Consider the following 17,835-nt stretch of genomic DNA (forward strand, 5'->3'; position numbering starts at 1 on the left):
CTGTGACACAGGATTTCCTTTTGCTCGTTGTGTGGTTTTTCTTGTTGGGTTTGTAGAAACAGTATATATCACGAATTGTCTAAACCACCCCTTTAACTCTCAAAAGCCCACATTTCTGACCCACTACTGGATACTGTCTGCTGACTTTGACATTTATTCTAATGGATTACAACCCTCCAGGTCTCCTTTTCCAGATCATTTGCCCTGGAAGATGTGACAAATGCTATTTTCATGTATAAGACATTCTGCCTTTAACAAAAGCAATTAGCATGGAGTATCTCACTGATTCTCACCACAGCTTCATGGTCAGGCAGCGTGACAGCTTCCTAGTTTCACAGTAGGCTCTGCCTTTGGTCATGACAATAAATACCCATGTGACCTTGAGCAAGTCCATTTGTCTACTGAGCTTCATTCCACACTTGGAGACAGAGTAATCACATCTGCTCTGTACACTTTTCAAGGTCGCAGGAAGAGGTAAGGGAGGTAGTGGGTATAGAAGCACTTTGTAAAGTGCAAACATAAGGGACTGTGTTATTTTAGACTTTAATTACAGGCAACAGGGGAAAAAATGAGAGTTACCTAGGAGAGAATATGGACATGTAGACAATGGGCAGTGGTGTGACATTCTCGTTTCTTGATTTTGCAAGGATTGATTTAGAAAACCATCAATTCCAGATGAAAAGCACAGACAGGATATGGTGATTTTAGAACAACATAAATGCTGTAGGGCCCCCTCCTGCTCCCTTCAGATATGTATTTCATCCCTGTGGGGACGCAGGGATCATGGGTTTGGAGGCAGCGCTGCGTACCTGGTCTCCAAGATCCACTGAAGGAAGGCACTGGCATTCTGCTCAAACTCCTGGCGCATCTCAAAGTTCTTGACCTGTCTCGCCTCTTCCCTTTGTTGCTCCTGCTCCCGTTCCTAAAACCCCAAATCACAGATAGTGGAGTGAACACTGAAGACCTTTCTTTGCAGTAAAATAGCTGGTTCTGGGGCTCAGCTGCGCAGCTCCCCTCCTCCCAGTCTAACCTATTTTCCGGAAGCATGTGCTACGTGCTTCTACTTCCTCCTGTCCACCTCTCCTGCCTCCAAAGGGGAAGGAAGCTCCCGTCATGCCTGAAAGTACTTGCAGGTGTCTCTAAGACAAATAAGCTAGTAATAAAGGCAAATCGTCCTCTTCTCATTTTTTTCTAGGTGAAATCTTCACTTAAATGAACATAAAAGCAGCCTTAAAAGGAAAAGCAGTAACGAGCTGCCGCTCCCCCTGCTTGTGCTCGCTCGCTCTCTCTTTCTCTGACAAATAAATAAATAATTTTTTAAAAAATAAAATAAAATTGGTGATATTTTGGTGAAATTCTTCTTTGTGAACCTTTTTAATATTTTCCATAGTTTCTCTGATGAATATCATTATAGACAGATAAAAATTATACACAAACACATTAAAAAGGCACTTCGGAGGTAGGTATAAAATGGGGGGAAATCTATAGACTGTGAACTTATATACAAACCTCATGAACTTTCAAATCTCATGTTTAGAGCCACCTCCTGGAGCCCGTGTTTGCTTCCTTGAATCATTGCTCAACACCCAGAGGCATGAGAGGGTCTGAACTCCGGGGCGTAGGGCTATACCCACTGTGACTATATTTCTAACATTTCCTTAGCCAGCTCCAGTTCATGACTGCTGTCCCAACATAGTTATTAACTGTGTCCTTTCTTTCTCAAAAGTCCCCCCAACTTGTATGATAAGTTAGGTGGCCATGCTCACCACCGTGGAAGGAAGCCTTCGTTATGTGCCATTACCTTGATGACATCAGACAGGTGCTTCCAGAACTTCTCTAGCACCTCCATTGTTAACCAGGTGTAAGGGCTGGAGGGCACGTTTAAGGCCTTAATCTGCTGGTCTAGCTCCCGGAGATCGTTGAAGTCAGATTGGGCCCCGGCCAAGGAGGCCAAGAAGGCCTCGTGGTCCTTCTGCAGCTGCCGGATCTCGTTCAGGGAGACACAGTGCACAGGCTCCGACAGGTCCTCCTCGGTGTTCTCACACCAGTGGTTGAAAGCGGAAGCCTTGTGTGCAAATTCCATGAACAGCTCTTCAGCCTACAGAGAAAAAAGTCACCTCCATCTTTCCCGATAAAGCCCCTCAGCAAAAGAGAAGACTGAGGATTAAAAAAAGAAAAAGACCATATTCAAATATTTTCAGGGTCAGCACTCCAAGAGGGCAGAACTGAAACCACCGAGGACATGAAATCAGTGGGCAGGCAGGTGCATTTGAGGCACCAGCCCAGGTCCTGGCCCCCTGGTGTGAAACTAGTCAAATCTGTCATCTACAAAGAGGCTGAAGGACTCCTAGAGTTTTTTTAGTGCTAAGAGTCCAAATGAAGCAAGGGCCATTTTCAGTGATAAGATTTCATGATTTCTTATTCTGAAGTTGGAGCCCTAGTTCTTCCCGGCACCTGGTAAACATACAAAAGTAGGTGTTAAGTGAATGAATGCGTGAATCACTGAATCCACAGATCATTGATGGGATAGGCCCGTCTCTCCCATTCTCTGTTTGCTCCTTCTTTCTCTCCTCTGCTCTTCTGCAGACCACGCCTCTCTGGTGTCTTTGTCTGTACCGAGTCCTTTTTCTGCCTTCCTTCTAAAATGTGTTCAGGGCTCAACCCAGTTCCTACCCTCTAATCTGTAGCCTTATCCCTATGTTACTGTCTGGAGTTATCCAGATGCTCTGAATGACTGAATTGTCAGAATTTCTGCACAAGAAAAATAGTATGGATGGTTCCAAACAGTAGGTGAGCAAAAATAGTTTTATTTTTTATTTTTTTTAAGATTTTATTTACTTATCTGACAGAGACACAGTGAGAGAGGGAACACAAGCAGGGGTGAGTGGGAGAGGGAGAAGCAGGCTTCCCGCCGAGCAGGGAGCCCGACGTGGGGCTCGATCCCATGACCCTGGGACCATGACTTGAGCCAAAGGCAGACGCCTAATGACTGAGCCACCCAGGCGCCCCCAAAAATAGTTTTAGATTTAAAACACATCATAGATTTAGGGTAAGCAGTTTGTATTTCCCAAGAGATTTATCTGAGGCAAATATAAAAATGAGTTTTTGTTCCCAAAGGTGGAGATTAAAGAGGAGAAAATTGGCTCAAATGGAAGAGGGACTACAAAGGTATTACACCATTACATCTTACCCTGTACTCACTTCAGCAATTTTTTTGCTAAAATAGACCAGTATAGAGAAAGTTGATATGGCTCCCACACAGGAAAGACACAAAAACCTGCAAAGTACTTCATATTACTTTTGTAACATTATGGATCATCTGAGTATTTTACAAAGATTTTATAATCAGGAAATCAAATAACAAACCTCTTTGCAGTTTGAAAGTTAAGCAAAACAGAATCAGAAGGTAAAGTGTCTTTCTATGTAGAATGCATATATGTGTGTAAAGTTGCCCATAAATTGATCTAATTTTTCACTTAAGACTATTTCTGTAGGTACCAAGCCCTTCAGTAATTAGCTAAGTGCCCAGACTGACTGATTTTTATCTGTGTGTTTGTCTCCTAATTCCCCTAATCGCCCACCTTCACTTGCTGCCTGGTATAATACTTCTTATAGTCTTCACTCAGCATCCTGATTTCCTTTTATTATTGATATTTTTTATGATCAACGTCCAGTACCTTCACAGCCACCACTAGAAAGAACATTTTCATCACTTAAGCCTATATAGAACTTAGTGGCGTGCACCGCATTTTCAGATCCATTATCTCTCTCAATCGTCATCATGCAGACCAGCAGGAGACAGTGGTAACATGATCGTATTTCATAAATGAAAGAATCAAGGCTCAGAGATGTGAAGTGACATCTCTCAGCTAGGTAAGGTCAACACAGGATGAGAACTCGAGTGTTTCTTAGCCAGTGCTCCTTTTATTTGGTTAGAGAAAAGCGTAAGTCCTGCCAGCTTAGTTTTTCCATCCACCAGGACCATCTGCCTTTTTGTCCTTTTATTACATGTGCCTGGCATCCATCTCAAGTCCGCTGCATAACTGACAAATCAGTCTTAAAAAACCCTGATTACTTCCTGTTCAATAAGAATGCCCTCCTGCTCCTTTCCATGCACTTACTCTAATGTCTATAGTTTATCCAAACAGGAGTTCCAGTGGAATCCATTTCTGGATTCCATGACTAATATACAGATAATTGAGGCCTAATCGTGGCTTTTTTCTTTTACCTGCTGTAGGGGCAGCTGCTTCTCTAGCAACTTCTCTCTGTGGGCTGCAGAAGCTTCCAGCAGCTGTTCCCAGAGCCTCAGCAGAGCATCATGGCGCTCCTCAATGGCTTTGGTCTGTCTGTGCTGAGCAGCCACCAGTTGGTCCTTTAGGTCAGTTATCTCTGACAGTCTGTCTTGCTGGAAGCTCTGCAGACTGGCATCCAGAGTGTCCTGGGGAAGACCCAAAGAGAAGCTGTGAACAGAAAAACAATGTAGGTTCCCAGGGACCATTCACACCTGGGTTCCACCACATTTTTATCATGGACAAGATAAGGTCTAGGAAAGAAATAGAGTGAGGACCAAGCAAAAGGAAACATAACTTAGAGATTTAAGTGAATATTTGTGGTTGGAATTATGGCTAAGTTCTGGTGGATGCATGTTTCATAATCAGAGCTTAAGTTAGGTATATAATTAATATTAAGGGAATATTGGAATATTGGAGCATGATATGATCTTCATTTTTTGAGTCAAGACTAAATGCTTCCTACAGCTCACATCCTTTCTAAGACTCTTTTACATCCCCTGTTATATTTTGTGTACTGATTAGCAGCCGTGCACTACTAGAGATCTTGGAAGTACACACACTAACAACAGGGACAGTTACACAGTGTGTGTGCGTGTTGTTGATACCAAAATCACAAAATTCTGGATACCACACTTCCAGCTTTACAGGGTGGCTTGTATTTGACCAATTCTGCCTTTGAGAACAACTTTAATTGCTGGATAAAAGTACAAAGTATCAGCTGTTTGAAAGAGATCAGAATGCAACTCAGGTCACTACACCTCAAGAATCAAAACTCTAGAGAGGTGAAATAGTAGTAAAATCAGAGTAATATTCTCTGTCACCTTTCCCTGTGACATGTGGGCTGCACAGGCTAAGAGACTGAGGGGAAAGCAGCTGCTCAGAGCTCTTGATAATCTCATGAAATCAAAGAGACAGTTTCTGGGAAACCAGGCAGCCAGGATTTGAGCAGCTGTGGAAAAAGAACTGCAGAAAAGTTTGTTCAATCATCTACCTGCTTTCCCCTCAAGGCATCTATGGGTTCCTAAACTCTATAGGACAGGAGTCCCAGAAGCCAAGCAGAAAAACAGTAGCGAATAGAGATGCTAAGTAGACTCCTCAATAGCCTCACAGTGCTGAGTTGAGGACACAAAGAGGAGTAGCTCCAACGAAAGGGATTTAGTTGAACCCTTGAAAGGCCCTAGGAGTAAAAGGCAAGTCCCCAAAAAAAAAAAAAAAAAAAAAAAAAAAAAAGATTATGTCTTGGATCATTTCAGTCCCTGGCCAAAAGTAGGGGTTGGATGGGGGAGGGGGGGTGGAAGTGTTAAATTATAACTTTAAATCAAAATTCACGAGTTACATTATTTTAAATGTAAGTGGACTCACTATTGCAACAAAATGATCTAATTAGATAAATAAACAATACTCAACTGAAATTTTAGGAGACATAATCTAAAACATAAAGACACTCCACATTTCCATATTCATTGCAACATCATTCACATTAGCCAAGATATGGAAACAACTTGAGTGTCCATCAACAAATGAACAGATGAAGATGTAATGCATGTGTGTGTGTGTGTGTGTGTGTAAAATGGAATATTATTCAGCCACGAAATAGAAGGAAATCCTGCCATTTGTGACAATTTGTATGAAACTTGAGAGCATATGTTAAATGAAGTAAGTCAGACGGAGAAAGACAAATGCCATTTGCTATCACTCACAAGTGGAATCTAGAAGAGTCAAACAGAGAAACACAGTAGACTGGTGGTTGCTAAGGGCTGGAGGGTGGGGGAAATGAGGAGAAAGTGGTCGAAGGATACAAACTTCCAACTAAAAGAATGACTGATTCTGGGACACTAATGGACAGCAAGATGATTATAACTAATAATACTGTATTATATACTTGAAACTTTTTAAGAGAGTAGATCTGAAATGTTCTCAACACAAAAAAGAAGTGGTAATTACATGATAGGATGGAGGTGTCAGATAGTTCTACAATGGTAATCATTTTGCAGTGTATAAATATATCAAATCAACAACAAAAATATAAAATATAAAGACGTAAATGTAAAGAAAGAAAAAAAAATTAAAGGATGGAAATAGATATACACTTGAAACACAAAACAAAACAAAAAACCTGGTACTCTAGTATATGAAAAAGAAGACTTTAAATCAAGAAATGTTGTTAGAAAGAACATTTCATAATTAAAGGTATCAATTCATCAAGATGATTTATAATTCTAAATGTCAACACACCTTTGAACCTAACTTCAAAATATATAAAAATTACAAAGTATTTAAACAACATGATTAACAACCCAAATCTGACAGGTAATATAAACCACTGTAAAATACACATTCTTTTGGGGGCACCTGGGTGGCTCAGTTGGTTAAGCGTCTGCCTTCAGTTCAGGTCATGATCCCAGAGTCCTTGGATCGGGATCCCTGCTCAGTGGGAAGCCTGTTTCTCCCTCTTCCTCAGCCATTCCCCCTGCTTGTGCTCTCTTACTTTCTCTCTCAAATAAATAAATAAAATCTTTTAAAAAATGCACATTCTTTTTCAACTGTAAATAGACTATTCACCAAAACATACCATTTGCTGGATGTAAATCAAGCTTCTAGAATAATATAGAATGTGTTTTTAAAACAAAGTGGAATTAAACTAGCTATAAATATCAAAAAGGATAATGAGAAAACTCCCAAGTGTTTGGAAATTCAGCAAAATACACTATGGAATAACAAATAGGTTAAATGAGAAATTAGAAACAACAGAAACATTTTATTTGAGTGATACTAACAGAAGTAACATATGAAATTGTGAGGTGCAGCTAAAGCTCTGCTTAGAGGGAAATTTATATCCTTACATCAAAGTGCTAAAAAAAGGAGAATGTCTAAATATTTGATGATCTAAATATTTACCCTATGAAATGTTTTAAAAAATAAGTTAATCCCAAATAAAATAAAATAAAATGATAAAGATATGAAAAGATATTAACGGGATATAATACAAAGATTATAAGAAATACAAAGAAAAATAAAAACCCAAAGTTAGTTCTCTAATAAAAATGATGCTCACTTAGCAGCAGCAAGACTGGTGGGAGGGAGAGGGAGAAAAAACTAGCAAGTTACCCAATGGGAAGGGAAAAAAGCAGATCCTACAGACAAGAAAACCACAGAATTGGGGAATGGGATAATCCTAGTGTTCAGCTTCTGTGTATGTGGGCCATGGACGTGCCTGGCACCTGCCCAGGGGCAGTCCTGTTCTCACCTGCTTTGCCAGGAGAGTGAGGGAGGCAGCAAGGTCTGTACAATTGCCATTGGTCTTCAGACTTTCTTCTTTTTCAGCTAGAGAGCAAAGATGATTGATTAGAGGGGAGAAGTAGTTGCTCTTGAATCGGCCTTGATAAGGAAAAAAGAAATATTTACTCTACGGCACAAAGAGAGCCTCCTGACTCTGGGAGTGGATCATTTATTGGAATATGGGAGCAGTAGGGCTGATGGATGGTTTCTCTGGACTTATGCAGCATAGAACTGACTGGAACAGAGCTAGGGCCAAGGGAACTTGTGAGTGTTTTGGAAAACAGAGTAAAATTGCAGATTAGACATAATTTAGAAGTAATCGAACACACTGTTTATTTTTTAGAATGTTTTGCCATGGCTCTGCCCTTTTAAATATCACCGATGAAACCACCAATTCCCCTAAAATGTGTTTTCTGGAATTCTGGTTCTCAGTCACCCATCAGCATGTTTTCTGGGGCATGTGTGTGTAATTGTGTCCAGAAAGGGTAAGAGTGGATGAGGAGGGAGTATCTCTCTTCCATGGGAAGTGAGAAAATCCCAGAACCTTTCTATCAATGGAATTTACCAGTATTTCCCCTGGCCTTCACACATCATACCTATCCAGGCCTCCACCGCATCAGCCTTCCAGTTAAACTGCTGAAAGGCATAATCCTCTTCCAGTTGTGACTTCCAAGCATTTATCGTGCTGGAAAGAGAAGGGATCTTTTCTTTCAGAGACTCTATCTTGGCAGAAATCTTCTTGTGCTGAATTTTCTCCTGCAACACCAAGGTAAAGGGGAGAAGAAGAGACAGATACATGGGTGGATGTCCAGAACTAGAAGTTGAAATTCTTTAGTATGATAAAAAGGAGTCATCTCTCTCATTCCAAATAAGTAACTACTCTCCTCTGGGTCTAGTGCATTTATCTTATTTTTCATCCATGCCTGGGGTGGTTATTTCCACTCTACCATTTGGAAGATCTTCTCGCGTTTGTCCACGTAAGTAAGGCCTTCATAGTTGAAGTCCCCTCTGTTCAAGGCTCTTTGTATAGCACTTAATCAGTGAGGATTTGTAAAAACAAGCATTTAAATAAAAGAATGATTTTCAAGTCACAAAGAGGTTTCAGTCTGATCCTCCTCCCTAGAGGCATACAAAGAAATTTATTTACATTTTTACAATACTCTATAACCAAAGCATGCCACAACATCTTTATAAATGCCATGTTCTGCACACAATGAATAGGAGGGTCAGCAAAGGATTTAAGGAAATCTGCAGGGTATATCTATAAGAACCTGAAAAAAGAATTTATAAAAAGCAGCAACTGAACAAATAATTATTTACTCAGAACAAAAACAACATAGCTAGCCAGAGAGTATGAAAATTCAATGTGTGAATTTTAGCACTGCTCATGATTCTATATTTGAACCAATCCCTTTTGGAAAATGAGCTTGGCCTGGAATCCCTGAGTTGCTCACCTTATTCAAGATGTCTTCTCCTTGAGCACATATATCTTGCACTCGGGTCTCATGGACAGCAAAGTCATTTTCCAATGTTTCATGCTTCTTTAGCAAGCTCTACATAAATGAGTCAGTGAGAATCAACACATCCAAGCCTGGACAATCTATCCCACCCCCATTCTGACTCCCACTGATGCTACCCACAAGGATGATTCAGCTACACTGGCAGAGTAGGGGAGCGTCCACTTCTTCCTGCACAGAGCCACTAAATGCCTCTCCTGAAGCTCTTCATTTGCCAAAAAGGGAAATCTTACCAGAAAAGAAAGAGACAAAGGAATACAGTGATATTCTTCCTAACTTACTATGTGAACTTGAGCTTTTCTGGACTTTAGAATGAGAGTGTTGGTCAAGGTAAAATATAAGAATTCCTCCATTTTGAAATTTATATAGTTCCATGAAACATTGTATCTAACAGAAAGATAATAAGTATCATCTTATACTAAGAACTGACCTAGGGACACCTGGGTGGCTCAGTCGGTTAAGCGTCTGCCTTTGGCTCAGGTCATGATCCCAGGGTCCTCTCCCTGCTCAGCAGGGGGTCTGCTTCTCCCTCTGTCCCTCCCCCTACTCATGCTCTCTCTCTCAAATAAATAAATAAAATCTTTTTTTTTTTTTTTTTTAAAGAACTGACCTAAAGGCAGCTAAAGAGAACACTGAGCTCTTTTGAATCTCAGTCTTAAACTTCTCTGTGCCTACCTGCTGCTGGAAGGATGGAGAATGGAGTGAGGATGAAGCCCGGGAGCAGTGTGTCTCCTCCTTCTCTATATTCTCCTGAGGGTTCTGGAGACCAGGCAGCTCTGCCCGCCGCCACCCCCAACCTCAAGGGCCTGGGCTGCCTCTGCTGTCCTTGCCTCCTCTCGTCACAAAGGCACCCCATCCACTTTTCCTTTTACATTGCTTACTAACCCGGGCCAAGGAAGAAACAGATTTTGTGCAACTATCATACTTTTAACCACCACATTTTGAAAATATGAGAATTACTGATACATCGTGTTCTTAGGCATTAAAATAAGATGATTATTTCTTTAAATACAAGATGGGCTACATGATCTTGTATGAATGTATTATATTTCATCTTGATGCAGAAACCTTACATGGAGATTGGACACATGATCCACCATATAAAATAGACTGATTTAGCCGTGTTTTCACATACACATAACACATGAAATAAAGTCTCTTCAACATTGTCACCTTCTGTTTCCAATCTCTTTTCTGTGCTTCCCCTTGGATACCTCAGAAGCTCATCAAACACAAGTTTCCTTTAAATGAAATCTAGGTATCCCTTTTTCAAATATATTCCTAACTAGCCTCCTTAATGTTGTATTAAAAGTTGGTAAGGCCAAAAGCTTAAAACATATTTTAAATACATCTAATGTATCTCATAATTGCAAGAAGTTGATCAGAATCATCTCTTCTTACATATTAAACAAAGGGAAAAGATGAGATCACAGGAAGAAAATTGAAATTCAACAATAGGTAAACAACTCTCTTTTCTTATATTAGCCAATCTATATGGGGTCAGGAAACCAAAAACACAGAAAGTCAATTTTTTCTTCATGAAAGATGACATAGAAGGGCTAGGTAGGGCGCCTGGGTGGCTCAGTCGGTTAAGCGACTGCCTTCGGCTCAGGTCATGATCCTGGAGTCCCGGGATCGAGTCCCGCATCGGGCTCCCTGCTCAGCAGGGAGCCTGCTTCTCCCTCTGACCCTCCCCCCTCTCATGTGCTCTCTCTCATTCTCTCTCTCTCAAATAAATAAATAAAATCTTAAAAAAAAAAAAAAAGAAGAAGGGCTAGGTAGATAGATATCTTAAGGTAATAGTGAGGAGTATTAGCAATAAAGCTCATAACATCTTTTCCTGGAATTTATATGTTAGTGCAAGAACTTCTCACTAAAATGAGCCTTTGAATGTGATGGTCTACAGATTCCTATTGCAAGATTAGGATTGGCAGAATGGGCTTAAAAATCGGACCCGACTCCGTGTTGTCTACAAAACCCACCCATCAGTTACAGCCGTGTGGGCAGGTGTGAAAGCGGCGCGCTGACCGTAGGGGGCGCTGCGGAACAACGCGTTGGAGCCAGTGGACCTTGACGCGCAAAAAGACGAACCACACTGTAGCTCGAGACAACAGTGAGCTCTACATGGATTGTGGACTTAAAATTAAAATGTAAAGCTCTGAACTTTTGGAAGAAGACACAGGAGAAGATCTTCAGGATTCAGGGCTAGGCAAAATGTTTTTAGATTTGACACAAAGCACAGAAAGTTGAATACATAAAAATGTATTTTTACCGTTAAAACAGTTAAAGCAAACAATCAAACATTCTTATCAGAAAAATGGGCAAAAGAGGTGAAGAGACATTTCACTGAAGAAAATATACAGACGGCAAATAAGCACATAAAAAATCAGCCATAAGGGCGACACACATTAAAACCACTATGAGATATCCTGCACTCCTCTCAGACTGCCTAAAATAGAGATGGTGATAGCACCAAATCCTGGCAAGGATGGGGAGAAAGTCGGGATCACTCACACCTGGCTGGCAAGTGTGTAACATGGTAGAGCCACTCTGGGAACAGTCTGGCACTTTGACATTTTTATCTAACTGATTTTACAAAACCAAATATGCTGTTATCCTATGGCCCAGCTATTGGACTCCTGGACATTTATTCCTGAGGAATGAAGACTCATGTTTACGTGAAAGCCTCTGCATGAATGTTAAATGCAGCTTTACTCATAACGGCTCAAACGTGGAAACAACCCAGATACTCTTCAACAGGTGAGTGATTAAACTGACACATCCATCCCATGAAATACTACCCAGCAGTAACAACGACATGCACACAACCTGAATGAATCACCAGACAACTATATGCTGAGTGAGAAGCCAACCCCCAAAAGGGACATACTGTATGAGCTCATTTATACATCATTCTCGAAATGTCAAAAATTGTAGAGGCGTGGAACAGATTGGTGGTTGCCTGGGACTAAGGAGGTGTTGGGGGCCGAAGGGAAGACGGTGTTCTGTAAATGGGTTGGTGGTGATATACTGCATCCTGACTGCGTTGGGGTCAGTGTCACCACTAGAGGAACCTGGGTAGGTGGTACATAGGACCTCCCTACATTCTTACAACTGCATGTGTATCCACAATTCTCAAAACCCAAGGTTTCATTTAAAAAAGGGAAGCTTTTGGGAGTGTTTGAGATGAAACCTTAAACCACTTAAATGTGTCCCATGTGTGCACATGTCCCAAAAGGCTTTTCAAAGGAAAGGGGTTGGTAGCGTGAATTGTACGCTATGCAGATCTTAAGCTTTCTCTTGCCCATGTGAGCCTTTCCTTATTTCATCACATAAGAGTGAATTAATCTCCACAGAGAATTCTTGGTAAATCCCTAAGTTTTAAGGCTAGTAGGCACACATCTCAAGGTCCCAAGAACATTATTTTCTTATGATCACTCTCTCAAAAGCTCTAGAAGTCCATATTAACTAGAGATTACATGGACCACTTGTTCATTTCTTTATTGGTAAACTCTATACTGTATTTAGAAGTATGTCTGTAAATTGTGGAACTGGTCCACCTGCCAGGTAGCCCTGCTGAAATTATATTTTCTAGAAACCATAACCAATGCCCGAGCATAACAATCTTTCCAATTCAGTGTAACTGATTTGAGGGAATCTTTAGAAAACCTAACCCTACGAAGGAAGGCCTGTAACCATGATGACTTGAAGTCACAGACAGACTACAAATCATGAGATTGAGCTTTGAGTCCCACCTTCACACCTGATTGATCCCATGATCTTGGGCAAGTTACATCATTGGACCTTGATTTTTCATATTTAAAACTGGCAGGAGTATCCATATTTCCATCATCTCTTTCTCCCACGAGGAGAAAGATTCTTTTCATAGATGAAAGTGTTGACTACATAAGAAAAGATTCAAATCAAAGCGGAGATCTCAGTCAGTCAGCCTGGGGCTCACCTGAGTCATGGCCAGGGTGTCTCCAGAGCCCCCTCGGGCAACCATAGCTTCCTTTTCACTGATCCAAGCTTCCTCCTCCTCCGCATTCTGCATAAATTCCAAGTACTCCAGGGATTCCTCCAGGTGACGCCCTCTGCAACAGGCGGTGAGCCCCAGTGAAGATGAGAAGACAGCAGGACCCAGGGGAGCACCGCACATAGCTTGGCCGCACGAGGCAGCCGCAGTGGGACTGGGCCACGGAACAATCCGACCTGAGCTCCTGTGAACCGGGGAGGCCCTGGCCCCAGAAGTTCCATTTTGTGGCATCATCTGCTCTCTGGGAATCTTTGCTGGGGGAAGGGAGCCTTGTCCGAACACGAGGGCCCAGACGTCAGAGTTGGAGGACAGCATCAGTGAAGTATGTCTCCTTCTACTCAGAGCACTGTGGTTCCTCTTATACAGTGAAGACACCTGCAGTGCTAGAAGTTTCCTAGTATTCCCCAGAAAGACATGTCTTCCTACCACCAACAGGTATGGAATCACAGGCAGAAATTATTCTGTTTGGCTATCTGGCTGCAGGGTTCTCATTGGCTGTATGGCTATCAGGGAGAAAATATATCCCCTTGTTCTTTCATTCCTAGGGGCTGCTCACAGCACTAAGCCTGGGGGGGTGTCGTACAAAGTAAAACAGACCTAGGGGCACGACCTGGTGTGAAACATTGGCGCATGGGGCCAACAATGATAAAGGACGGTTGCAAGAAAGCATGGGAGCAGAGGTGTGTTCAGACCACAGAGGTGGCAGCCTTCTCACCTCTCCCTGGGGTCAGTGGGGGCAAGCTGCGTGGCAGACTGGCATCTGAGCAGGGACTTCGATGATAAATAGAGATGGGGAGTTGGGGAGAGCAGCCAACGCTAAGCCGAATACCAACAACCCAGGAAGATAGCTGGGCTTCCTATCCCCGACTCACCGAGCTGCCGCCAACTCTTTGAGCTCCTCCCAGTGTTGAAAAAAATGAGTCAGCCGTTCCTGGATCTCCTCTTGCCCCACAGCAGCCCTATCTCCCAGCCTGTCTGCCGCATCCAGCACACTCTGAAGAACACACACCCATGTCACCTTACCCCACAGACTCTCCCCATTTAGTCAGAGTTCCCTGGCAAGGTATCTAGCCCTTCCCACCCTCCACATCATTTATGCACCCCATGGTACTTGGGGTGGTCTTGAAAATCTTGGGAGAATGAAGACACCTGCAGTCAGGTCCATCACACTAAATGTCCCCTTGTGCAACTTTGGTGCTTCTACCAGGCTATGCTCCATGATCTGCTTTCTGGATTATTCATGGTCATAGTGTAATGCAGAGCTGTCTTCTTCCCTGTGACTCAGCTCAAGTACAGCTTTTCCAGATGTCCCAGACTGCACCCTAATCACCAACAATTGCGTCTGCGGTATTGAAAGTGTCCCTTCCGGGGAAAAGCATAGTCCCTGAGCAGATTCCTTCTCTTCATAGAAGACAGCATGCAGAGGAGGGAAGAATGCCTGTAGGCTCTGTGCCTAGCTCCCTGTGGCTCTGCATGCCACCTCCCCATTGTGGGAGGTAGGTAGCATCACCCTACTGATCCACAGATCTCAACTCTTCCTACCTGGATGGTGGGTTCGTGGGCCACCAGCTCCCCCTCTAAGCGCTTGTGCTTCTTCAGCAAATTCTGCACCCCCTGAAGGTCCCTCCCATAGTCCTGGGAGCTCACGCGTAACAACTTCTCCCTGGGACCAAGGAAGGAAACGGAAAACGTAGTTTAGATATTCCAGGTCACCCTAGAGCAAGGGTTTTCTAAGAATGGGTGTGTGGCTGGGGGTGGGGAGGTGGTAAATTCTGGAACACTCGGGGGTCAGTAACCACAAAGACAATTAGTGCCAGAGGCTTTCTGCAAAACTCCTGACAATACAGATGAAAATTACCTACTGGTCCCCACTATGCCCACAGCTGTGACAGCCTTTCCATTCATTCCCTTGTCTGCCTACCTGTGTATCTTTTCTTCTTTGCTCAAAAACAGGCACTAATGTTTCTCTTTCAAAAAATGTGAAAATTATATGCACACACATATAAATGACCCTATGTACATATATGGCCTTCATGGCCTTCATTATTTTTGTCTATTAATATCAATAATGAATTTAGGTAGAATGGGTTAAAAAAAAGCTGATACTGCAGGAGTCATGGCTGTTGGATCAGTTCCAAGCGTAAAATGTTTGACCGCCACCACAAAGCATAGTAAAAGACTACACAGACAAGATTATATTATCTCATTGTTTCTGACGTTCCTAGATGTCCTCCTTGCTGCCTGGTGCACAAGGCTTCCCTCTAATTCATTGATTACCAGCGAGAATCAGCAGGCTTATAGAAGAGGAACACGGTGAGGCAGGTTAAATGGGAAGTAGGGAAAATAATTTGATTTACCAAGATTTTCCCAATCATATTTTTTACAACAAAAACAGAATTAGTAATGAAAGCCTGGCAGCTACTGGGTAATGCTGGCCTGTGTCCAGTTCGGTGACACCTTAGATTCCCAGGATGGAGCTAGAGTGTATTGTGCTGAGCAAAATAAGTCAGACAAAGAAGGGCAAACACCATATGATTTCACTCAGATGTGGAATTTAAGAAACAAAACAGATCAACATAGCAGAAGGGGAAAAAAAGAAAAAGAAGGAAGCAAACCATAAGAGACTCTTAAAGATAGAGAACACACTGAGGGTTGATGGAGGTAGGTGGGTGGGGGATGGGCTAGGTGGGTGATGGGGATTAAGGAGGGCACCTGTTGCGATGAGCACTGGGTATTATATGTAAGTGATGAATCACTGAATGCAACTTCTGAAACTAATGTTGCACTGTACGTTTCTTTTTTGTATGTTAACCAACTAGAATTTCAATATTTTTTTTAAAAAATGACAAGGATCTCAGCAGTTGAGTAAGTTGTAAAGGCCCAGCTGTCTCATCCAGACATTACACATTCTATGAACTATCTAGAACAAGCAAGCATATGTGGTTTCTTAATTTTATTCCCAGAAGGTATGTGAATTGCTCCCCACTTCTCCAAGCCTGTCCCCTTCTGCCTGCATACAGTGAGGTAATTTGAGAAAAATAAAACCAATGTTAACTTTAGGCTAAGGCAAGCATGGTTAAGAAGTAATACCAACTGTAATAAACAATTACATATTTCATTTCAGCACCAAATGGGAACATGTTTGGTGGATCATCTATTCTCTTTGGTTATTGGTGCAGTGTGAGCTGACCGTACATACTCTATCCATGATTCCTCATCATCTAGGTCCTGGAAGAACTGGAACAAGGCATAAGCCTCTTTGAGTTTCTCATGGTGTGTGGCTGCCAAGTCCTGGACATTCAGGAAGCGCTCGTTGACATTGTCCCTTTCCTCCACAATCTGGTCAACATTGAAAGTCCCACTGGAGAGCAGATCAGCAGCTAACTCATTCAGGTCCTTGAGTGCATCCTAGAAAGCCGAGGTGGTCTCAGTGAACAGAACGATACAAGCATTAAGTAGACCCTGGACTTTAACCACCACTGGTGCAAGTTCAAAGTCTGGGTCAAATAGACTGTTTTTGAAGATAGTCAAACTGATGATAAGCTCTTTTAACTCAGCTCAGATGGCGGCAAGATCAGAGAGCAATGTGAGTAACATGACTGTAATACTCAAACTGTCCATTCGCCTTCTGGTATTCTCCCTTGTTTTTTCCTCCTCTTCCCAACTGGAAAATGAGTGTGAGTAAGTGTGTGTCTCCAAACATGACTGTCTTCCTCACAGTCCTGAGTCTGACACAGATTGATAGATAGAAGTATTCAAGAAGAGCTACTCTACCATAACATTCCGAGGCTGACCATGTCCAGAACACACCCAGACTCTTCTGCCTGTTTTCACTCTAACTGTCCTTCTAGTATTGTCATGGGGAATGTCATCAGGTCCTAAAGCTCTGGAACTTAGAAAGCCTTTGACTTCTTGTCCTTTCTGTGCCTATTTCTGCCACCAAATAAAACTGATAATATAAAATTCTCCAGGATGAAATCAATACCTGCCAACATGTTTATCACTGCTCCCAAAACACATTTCTGCTTGATATTGGAATGCAACTGGAATTCTCCATAGAATTTCCAGAGTGTATATATATTTCAACTTCGTTGCACATGATATCCCCCTCTGATATTTTTTGCTCTCTGTAATTATGTAAAATAAACTTTCTTTCAAAGGCCAGATCGAATATGAGCTTTGGAAGATAGTGAGTTTAGATGTATGCCTCATTAAAAAAGTAGACAAGATAGCTTTAGGATCCTCTTCCTGGATCCTCTTCCTTAGAATCTGTAGTTTCATGATAATTGGTTAGCAGTGACCATTGCCACAGCTCTGCAGCTCATGGATTTGACCTGGTATAATGACTGCTGGCTGAGAATGCTAAGGTCAAGAAAGTGTTCTCAAATGGCCTCCTAAGATGAGAGAAGAAAGTCAGAGGCATTTCCATTCTGCCCCGAGGAGTGAGACTCCAACACTGCTTACCTCTCGGGCCAACATCTCTGTTTCCAACAGCTGATGTTTCTTGAGCAAGTTTCCTGCTGAAGCCAAGTCCCTGGCCTGATCTTTCATGGCCAGCAGGGTCTCTGCCTACGAATAAAGAAATATGCAATGAAGCTGCCAGATGAAAACTGTCTTTAAGGAGAACATTAGCAACCATATCCCCCAACTTTTCCCAAGAAAGTCAAGGAAATTGTTCATGCATAAATCCATTTACCTAGCAATTAGTTAT

At 42.2% G+C, this 17,835-nt stretch overlaps 1 protein-coding gene across 3 annotated transcripts in view; it reads right to left on the reverse strand.

The window, feature by feature from the left end:
* Window positions 1-17,835, reverse strand: part of SPTA1 (spectrin alpha, erythrocytic 1) — a 67,967-nt gene that overhangs the window by 4,947 nt on the left and 45,185 nt on the right. For 2 of the 3 annotated variants that reach the window (XM_045876056.2, XM_064593517.1), the window contains exons 34-44: window positions 17,589-17,693; window positions 16,324-16,532; window positions 14,667-14,787; window positions 13,997-14,118; window positions 13,050-13,182; window positions 9,026-9,124; window positions 8,168-8,327; window positions 7,540-7,616; window positions 4,229-4,438; window positions 1,802-2,098; window positions 810-922 (exon numbers count right to left, since the gene is read on the reverse strand). In XM_045876056.2, the coding sequence (XP_045732012.1) occupies window positions 810-922; window positions 1,802-2,098; window positions 4,229-4,438; window positions 7,540-7,616; window positions 8,168-8,327; window positions 9,026-9,124; window positions 13,050-13,182; window positions 13,997-14,118; window positions 14,667-14,787; window positions 16,324-16,532; window positions 17,589-17,693 (1,646 nt within the window). Of the gene's footprint in view, window positions 1-809; window positions 923-1,801; window positions 2,099-4,228; window positions 4,439-7,539; window positions 7,617-8,167; window positions 8,338-9,025; window positions 9,125-13,049; window positions 13,183-13,996; window positions 14,119-14,666; window positions 14,788-16,323; window positions 16,533-17,588; window positions 17,694-17,835 lie in introns of all 3 variants that reach the window. The other variant, XM_064593518.1, reaches the window with a different exon arrangement.

Source organism: Mirounga angustirostris, unplaced genomic scaffold (genome assembly GCF_029215605.1).
Source record: "Mirounga angustirostris isolate CCGP_5_RB_7025 unplaced genomic scaffold, mMirAng1.0.hap1 SCAF_6, whole genome shotgun sequence".
NCBI lineage: Eukaryota > Metazoa > Chordata > Mammalia > Carnivora > Phocidae > Mirounga > Mirounga angustirostris.